This window comes from Colobus angolensis, unplaced genomic scaffold (assembly GCF_000951035.1).
Source record: "Colobus angolensis palliatus isolate OR3802 unplaced genomic scaffold, Cang.pa_1.0 Scaffold59, whole genome shotgun sequence".
In the NCBI taxonomy this organism is placed as follows: domain Eukaryota; kingdom Metazoa; phylum Chordata; class Mammalia; order Primates; family Cercopithecidae; genus Colobus; species Colobus angolensis.
Genome location: NW_012119487.1, coordinates 4337343 through 4346324, shown reverse-complemented (window position 1 = coordinate 4346324; position 8982 = coordinate 4337343). Strand labels below are relative to the sequence as shown.

General features: G+C 38.5%; 1 protein-coding gene across 3 annotated transcripts in view; it reads right to left on the bottom strand.

Moving 5' to 3' along the window:
• Positions 1 to 1998: 1998 nt before the first annotated feature.
• KLHL20 (kelch-like family member 20) overlaps positions 1999 to 8982 on the bottom strand; it is a 67187-nt gene continuing 60203 nt past the window's right edge. For all 3 annotated transcript variants that reach the window (XM_011962336.1, XM_011962338.1, XM_011962335.1), the window contains 2 exons: positions 6924 to 7030; positions 1999 to 3656 (listed from right to left, as the gene is read on the bottom strand). In XM_011962336.1, coding sequence (XP_011817726.1) covers positions 3572 to 3656; positions 6924 to 7030 — 192 coding nt within the window. In that variant the 3' untranslated portion in view covers positions 1999 to 3571. The remainder of the gene's footprint in view (positions 3657 to 6923; positions 7031 to 8982) is intronic.

The following is an 8982-nucleotide window of genomic DNA, read 5'->3' as shown; positions in this document are numbered from 1 at the left end:
TAAATTTAAAAAAAACTGCTCACTAGGAGTGAGCAAACAACCTTCAAACTGCTCTCACTTCTTTTGGTATTTGCCTGCTCTAATCTTTCTAAATTGCTACTAAAATTCTCTTTTAAAAATACAAATGTAGGCCAAGCATGGTACCTCATGCCTGTAATCCCAGCACTTGGGGAAGGCCCAGGTGGGAGCATCACTTGAAGCCCAGAGTTCAAGACCAGCTTGGGCAACACAGTGAGACCCCTATCTCTACAAAACTAAAGTAAAACAGAAAAATAGAAATCTAATCATATTGTCACTTTCCTCTTTTAAAAACTTTCTTACTTTGGGAGGCTGAGGTGGGTAGATCGCTTGAGCCCAGGAGTTCGAGACCAGCCTGGGCAACAAGAGGAAGAAAAAGAAAGATATTGGAGACCTCAGGGGTCCACAGACCATACTTTGAGAACCACTGATCGAGAGGCTTGATGAAACCAAGGCTTAAAACTAAGCTTTTTGAAAGCAGGGGCTGTTCCTGTTTAGGAGAAGTCCAAGGGTTCACTGATCTAAATTCACACTGAAGATATGTGTCCTCTTTTCCTAGGAATTCAGGCTTAAACAGTCTTTCTAGGATAGGGGTATTAGTAGGTTACTGTGACCGGAATAACCCCAAATATTTTATGATAGTTCAGTGAATAACCATCCTTTCTTTTTTACACTTAAAATAATCTAAGTTCCTAACCTTACACAGCTAAATAACTGAAAGATCAGTATAAAGGACATGTAAGACAACTTAGTTGAAGAGTTTTGTCATTTCTTGGGACTATTCTTTTCAGTCACTTCCAGCAGGGCCCTCAAAGCAATTTACAGAGCCATTTCTCACAATTGGGCAGACATACTCAGGTTTAGTGGGTCATTTTTGCCTCCTGCTGCTTCTTTCTCTCCTCTTCTATATTTCTTTCCTTCTTGCATTTTTTCTTTGCCCATCTGTTTCCTCAGTTAACATAAAATTTGAAAGGTTCGTCCCCTACTTCCTCACATCTTGTACAGGAAAGACCCCTTTTACACAGTAGTCAAGAAGTATTATCTGCAGTGTGAGTGTCTGGAGGTAAAACATGATGGAACAGAACCGGGAAGCAATCAAAAACAGGAATGTGGGAATGTGTATAGAGCACAAAGGATTTACAATCAGGGGCTACAGATTTAAGGTTCAGCTCCTACCATGTCATTTCAACTTTTCTAAGCTTCAGTAGACTTACTTATGAAATGAAAATGACTGCCAACCCAACCCCTATTCCAAACTTGAGTTGTGGAAAAAACTATGCACAAAAATTAATAAAGATTCTATTTTACAGCAACACCTTTAACAGAATACATTTCAGTCAATAATAAAAGTGGAGTGCCTTCACTGGAGGGGGAAAGACAAACCCCTAACAGTCTCCAATGAAGACTCTGGCCAGTGCTGTTAATTCCTGGGTCTCTACTCTTGAATCAGTGCTGTATGAATTGCTCCCACTGGGGACTTCCTGACTAATGGAGAGTCTAATCCCTAGTTTTGTTCTTGCTATTATCACTCTCTTTTGCCTCAGATGTATGAAATAGTAGAGTCTTGGGAAATACATGGTTTTGCCTTGAAGATTGATTGTTAATGATGTACTACAGTAAGGATCTCATAAAAGTTTTTATACTTTTTACATGTTCATACCAGAGTTAGTTAAAATACCTAAGGTCTTTTATTATATTTAGTTTCAGGTAAACCTGCAGTGGCAGTGTGGCATAGCAGGAGGAATGGACTGGGAATTGAGGAAACTGATTTCTAATGTTAGTTCTGTCATTAACTATTTATTCTTAGGCAGACTTCTGTGGTTTTCAGACTTGGATCAGTGTAATAAATGGGTTTGGACTAGATGATTGTTGAAGAGTCCTTCTAGCTCAAAATTGTACGATTCTAAGTTCTACCTAGAAAATAAGTTTATAGGTTAGGTAATATAACATATGAAAATATATAATGAAAATTCCTATTAATTCTAGCTGGCAATCCTTTTATTCCTTCAAGTTGAAAGCACTTGTAAGTTTACATACAGGTAAAATAAATTATATAGAAACAGAAATTCCAAATTAAATAACAAAAGTACAAGGATAAAAGGCATTAGCTAAAAATTTTTTAATGGTAAATACTACCTTTATTTAAAAAAGTTATACATGCTAGAAAAAAGCATAAATGATACATGTAAACAATTGTTTACTCAATACTTTTTTTTTCCTTGAAAAAGGTGCAAATGATCTTTAAATGTAAACACAAAGTTGCCAAACATCTTTGTAGTTGGGGAAAGGGAGAAGGAGGTTATTCCTTTTAAATGCAGTTCGTCTTATTCAAAGATTTTTCTTGCAAAATATATTGAAAAAAATTTGTCTATGAATACAATGAGGAAAAAAACTTTAACCATTGAAATTATGTTTTCTCCTAAAAATTTTTAACTTTTTACCAGAAAGTGCAATTTGAGAGAAGTAGTAACAATGGTCTTATAGAATGAAGATAATGATACATTGTTTGTATAAAAGAACCAAGATATTAATAAAATGCCTCAATTGATTTTATACTCTTTAATGTGTGCTATTACATCAACTGAATAATTCATTCCCTTAGAGGCTGTTATTAAAGGTAAGCCTCAGCTTAACTAGGCCTGAGCATCAAGAATAAATTGCATAACAGAATTCACTGCTGGGAGAAGATATTTCTCCCTGCTGGTCCTTGGTAGCAATAAGGAAACAGGAAGGACAGTTGCTTTAGTTGGTAACATTTTTGAGCAAAAACTGTTGCAGAAGCTGCATGTGATTCTCTTGGATTCTGAAGACAGCATATGAGACTTATATATTGTTTTTATAAGAGGCACTGAGCAGAGCTCTAGATCTAGCAGAAACTCTATGAGAATATTATGAAAAAAAGACTAAATAAACAAATTCATACAGAAACAAGACATAAAATTACACTGATGAAGACTGTAGTGTCTGAGTCCTGGTTTTTATTGATTTAGTATCCCTTCTGAATTGTACTATTTAAAATGAGATGTTGCCATTTCTTGTTTTTTTTTTTTCTTTAGATTTTCAAGTGTTCTGGTGGTTAGTGCAAGAATAATGGCTAGCTAATACATTTTGCATACCTACCTTAATTCCTGGTAATCCTTGTTACTGGAATCACGTGGATGGAGTGTCTAGCAATAACAGCCAAATCATATATAGCCCTTATGCCCTTATTAAATAGTATTTTCAAACCTAAATCAATACTTTATAAACAAAGTAAGTTTTGCTGCTTGGAATTTTTTTCTTCTTTTCTTTTTTTGTGGGAGGAAGGATAAGTTCAAAACGAAAACAACAAAAAAACCATGATAAATTAAAACCAAAAATAAATATTCTTCTGCACAGAGTTGAAAATTATTGTGCATCTTGCAGGTGAAGTACTTTCATTTGTATTTCCATATGTTGAGGCACCGGCAAATAATAAAATTTGTTCTAATGTTTTCTCAAGCTATACAAAGCTCCAAGGTCAAAGCTTCCCAGAATACAGAGGAATATGTACAAGACTCTGTCTTCTCTGTGTTCACCAAATATGGGATTCACAATGTGTCATTTTAATAACTCCTACACCACCCCCTAGCCGACGGTAATTCATCCCGCCATATAACCTGCAAAGAGAGAAACATAATCATATTTTCTAACTGGAAAAAAAGCACCATTTCTTCCACAACTAAGATGTTATTAACACATTTCTATGTTTTATATTATAACTAATATTTTCAGCTTCACACTAATATTGTCTTCATTCTAAAAATTAGAAGCTGCAGTTGAGCACTGTTGAGTGGCAGGACTGTTTGAGAGACTGACATGCTCTCACTCGTAGGAGGCTGTGTGAAGAATGAGAGAGCATCATATTCACTTTTTGCATCAGAACTTCACAACTTTATACCTCACTGACTTCTAACAATTACACAGAATTATATATTCTACAGTTTTGTAATTTTGCCCCAGCTATATTATTGTCCCACCTATGTTTTCCCTTTGCCTAAAATTCTTCAAATGTTTATTTTTATCCCTTTGTCTTATATATACTCTGTAAGCCTCCTCAAGTCTTTTATAGAACAAAACTGGATTTGAATAAAGTCGCACCTAGTTTGTGACAAGATCATCTTCAAAATTAAGGACCTTCCACGGAGAAGAATACTAGACCTTTATCAGCTATGAGGTAGAGTTGGTTTTTAAGTCTGGGATATGTAACTGCAAATATTTAGCTATTAATCTTTCAACAGATGATCCTCAAGAATTTCATGACTATTACTTTGTCATCTATTACTAATTCTATTTAGTGACAGTTACTAAGAAACAAGTCCTCAGATAAGATTATAGTGATTAAGTGACAGTAAATTTGGCTGTCTTCAGAAATTATGCTTACTCAAAATTCCTAGTAAAAATAGAAAGCTGTATATGGAAGAAAATATCCTGCCAGTGAGAGGCCCAAAGCTGCCATTACCTATCCTTTACCGTTATTAGGTTTTGCTAAAATGTTACCTTTCCAATGAGACCTTCCCTGGCCACCTTTAAAAACAGATTCCCCTCCCTGTACTCCCTAGCCTCCTCCCCTGCTTTGATATTTGCCATAGCACTTCCATCTACTGGTATGGTACTGTTTGTCTCCCTCAATACAATTGGTTAGCTCCAGCAGGGCAAGAAATTTTTTTTTTAGATGGAGTCTTGCTCTGCCACTCAGACTAGAGTACAGTGGTATGATCTCAGCTCACTGCAACCTCCACCTCCTGGGTTCAAGAGATTCTTGTGCCTCAGCCTCCTTAGTAGCTGGGATTACAGGCATGCGCTCAGCAGGAATTTTTTGTTGTTGTTGTTTAGTTTTGTATCCCCAGGGCTCAGAGCACTTAGTAAATCTTTTTTTTTTTTTTTTGAGATGGAGTCTCGCTCTGTCACCCAGGCTGCAGTGCAATGGCCCAATCTCCGCTCACTGCAACCTCTGCCCCCCAGGTTCAAGCGATTCTCCTGCCTCAGCCTCCCAAGTAGCTGGGATTACAGGTGCCCACCACCCATGCCTGGCTAATTTTTGTATTTTTAGTAGAGACGAGGTTTCACCATGTTGGTCAGGCTGGTCTCGAACTCCTGACCTCAGGTGATCTGCCCACCTTGGTCTCCCAAAGTGCCGAGATTACAGGCATGAGCCACCGTGCCCGGCCATTAGTAAATCTTTACTTAATGAACAGGACTGTAAAAATGTGATGTAGGAACAAAAAGTACTATGCTGTTATTAGCCTGACTTTAGTTTGTGACCACTGAGTCATATGGAGCTGTGAGACATATGGAGGATCCAAAGCATGTCACTTAAATCTCTGTGAAGGTTGTGGCTTTCCTAGAGATAGACTATAGTTGAATCTAATAGGGTGATGAAAAAACCCAGGTGGATAGTTGCAGGCTTAAAATTAGGAAATGTATTAGAACACAGTAAAGAATGGACTACAAGACTGCCTCTTTTAGAACAGTAACAGTAAAACAGAGCTCAGCTTATCCTTCATGGTCATAAGAAAAATTTCCCAGAATGTCTGCTCCTCAGCTCACATGTCCAGCCTGATATTTCTGGTTGATGTGCAACCTTAACCACTGAGATGGTGACCCTAAACTTGCTTAGGCAAGTAAGCCCGTTTTATTGAGAAGGAAACCCCAAATTGCTTAGAAGGCAAAACTGTTTTCTTAGAAGACTAGTATTTAGAATTAAGTACAGATATGCCATACATCAAACCCATAGTACTGTTATTTTTAAAGTTTGAGAATTAACTATATGTTTGGCATTTTAAGTTCTTTTTTTTTTTTTTTGTTGAGACGGAGTCTCGCTCTGTCACCCGGGCTGGAGTGCAGTGGCCAGTTCTCAGCTCACTGCAAGCTCCGCCTCCCGGGTTTACACCATTCTCCTGCTGAGTCCTGCCTCAGCCTCCGAGTAGCTGGGACTAGAGGCGCCCACCACCTCGCCCGGCTAGTTTTTTGTATTTTTTAGTAGAGACGGGGTTTCACCGTGTTAGCCAGGATGGTCTCAATCTCCTGACCTCGTGATCCGCCCGTCTCGGCCTCCCAAAGTGCTGGGATTACAGGCTTGAGCCACCGCGCCCGGCCCATTTTAAGTTCTTATAGTGTTTAAGAGAATTTGGCTTTTTAGAGCATCTGTAAGATTACTCTTGTGATTCCAGTATAAAATATGATTGAGTAAAGATTTAGACTTAATTATTTTAAGTTTAAAGGTTTAAGAGAATTTTGCTAAATTTGTAAAGGTTTTGAATATTTAAAATAAATGCAAAAGTCACCTAATTTATGTGAAATTGTAAAAACTACTTAACTACTTAGGAAAGCTTTATTAGACAATTGAGGATTTAAAAGCAAAGTAAAATTAAACCTAGAAATGAAGTTTAAGTTAAGCTCTCTTAAATAAGATGTAGCCTCCTCCCTAAAAGTTAAAATGGGTTTAAAAATGAAATATTCTTTTTTAATTTGTTTTTCCTAAGCATAGGTTTCCCACAAGAACACCAAAAAATGGCATGGACAGATTTGGAGCCAGACCTAGGTTCTAATTCTAACTCTGTCACTAAGTCACTTAGGCAAGTCATTTTATTTCTCAGTGCTTTTGTTTCCTTGGCTGAACATGATCGGACCAGGAAGGAGATTTTTTCCCCTATTTTACTCATCTCTAATTATAAAACTGGACAGTTACTGAAAAGGAGAATTTTGTAATATATCAGCCACTTTAGAGCAATCAAGTCAAAATGAGCCATAAATATGTGTAACTTCAGCCCTCTTCAAAGTACTCCAATGTACTGACCATCCCAGTTCTGATGGTCATGGGCCGTCTCAAGCCCATGATTTCCAAGTCAGTAGTAAGGTGATTTGCTACACAGCTTAAAAGTTACCTCCATGTATTGGCATCAGGATCAAAAACTTCTATGGTCTTCAAGTATGTTGTGCCATCAAAACCTCCTACTGCCATGAGCTGTCCATTGACCACTGCCAGGCCAACCTACAAAACCAAAATATAGTAAGCTGCTGAAGAAACTAGACAATCATTAAGGAAATTCTAGACTGGTTTCTAGATAAATCTGTTTACAAAAGATAATTCTGTATGGCCTTATATTGTGGCTTACTGAAACACAGGGGGAAGATGTAACAAAAAAAGTCTATCAAATTATGGGAACTATAAAATTATATATTCAATTAGAATATTCACACAGAATCGAAAACATGTGTTTCTTAAATTTAAAAAAAACTGCTCACTAGGAGTGAGCAAACAACCTTCAAACTGCTCTCACTTCTTTTGGTATTTGCCTGCTCTAATCTTTCTAAATTGCTACTAAAATTCTCTTTTAAAAATACAAATGTAGGCCAAGCATGGTACCTCATGCCTGTAATCCCAGCACTTGGGGAAGGCCCAGGTGGGAGCATCACTTGAAGCCCAGAGTTCAAGACCAGCTTGGGCAACACAGTGAGACCCCTATCTCTACAAAACTAAAGTAAAACAGAAAAATAGAAATCTAATCATATTGTCACTTTCCTCTTTTAAAAACTTTCTTACTTTGGGAGGCTGAGGTGGGTAGATCGCTTGAGCCCAGGAGTTCGAGACCAGCCTGGGCAACATAGTGAGACTGGCTTTTCAAAAAATACAAAAATTAGTTGGGTGTAGTGGGGGCACACCTGTAGTCCCAGCTACCTGGAGGCTGAGGATGGCTTGAGCCTGAAAGGTTGAAGTTGCAGTGAGCTGAGATTGTTCCACTGCACTCCAGTCTGGGCAGCCGAGTGGGACCCTCTCAAAAAAATCTCCTAAAACCAAAACAACTTTCTAAGCCTCCCTACTACTTAAGGATAAGTTTAAAGTCCTTATTATGTTACTCAGGCCCTCCAGAAATCTATCTTAGCCCACTATTTGAGCCTCACCTCCTATAGTTTCCCTTTACTCCTACTAATGAATCCTATGCTGCAGTAAAACTGGATTAACTGCTAGTCCCTGAAGATAATATACATTTTTCATACCTCCACACTTTTGCACATGTTCCCTGGCTGGTGTTTTCTCCCCGCCCCCCTCTCTCTCTTTCTTTCTCCCTCTCTCTCTTTCCCTCTCTGTCTTACTCACAGGGTCTCACTCTGTCACTCAAGCTGCACTGCAGTGGCAGGATCACAGATCACCATAGTGAAACCGTCTTTACTAAAAATACAAAGAAATAGCCGGGCATGGTGGCACGCACCTGTAGTCCTGTAGTCCTAGCTACTCAGGAGGCTGAGGCAGGAGAATCACTTGAGCCTGGGAGGTGGAGGTTGCAGTGAGCCAAGATCGCACCACTGCACTCCAGCCTAGGTGACAGGCTCAAAAAATAAAACAAAAAAACAGTTCACGATAGCGTCCACCTCCTAGGCTCAAGTGATCCTCCCACCTCAGCTTCTTAAGTTGCTGGGACTACAGGGATGTACCACTACATCTGGCTAATTTTTAAATTTTTTGTATAGATGGGGTCTCACATGTTGCCCAGACCGGTCTCAAATTCCTGGGCTCAAGTAATCCTGTCTCTGCCTTTCAAAGTGCTGGGATTACAGGCATGAGCCACCGCACCTGGCCCTGGCTACTGTTTTCTGTCTGTATTTTAGAAAAGCTTATTCTTCCTTCATGAGCTAGCTTACATGTGACGGTCTTTGGTAGTCTCTTCACTGCCCCAACTCATTCTTACTTCCCCAAAGCAGTAAGCGCATTCTCCTATGTTCTTCCATAAAATACGTTACCACCACTGTAAGGTTTATTTATTATAGTTAGCTGTAAATATTTCAATCTCCTTCACTAAATTGGGAGCTACTAAAGGAGAGGAATCATGTCATACTCATTTTTGCTTTCCCAACACATAGCAAACACTTAACAGGAATGTGACTAATATGCTGTTAGTTGTCAGTAATAAAAAGCCATAGATATGTGAAGGCTTTGACTTGCTG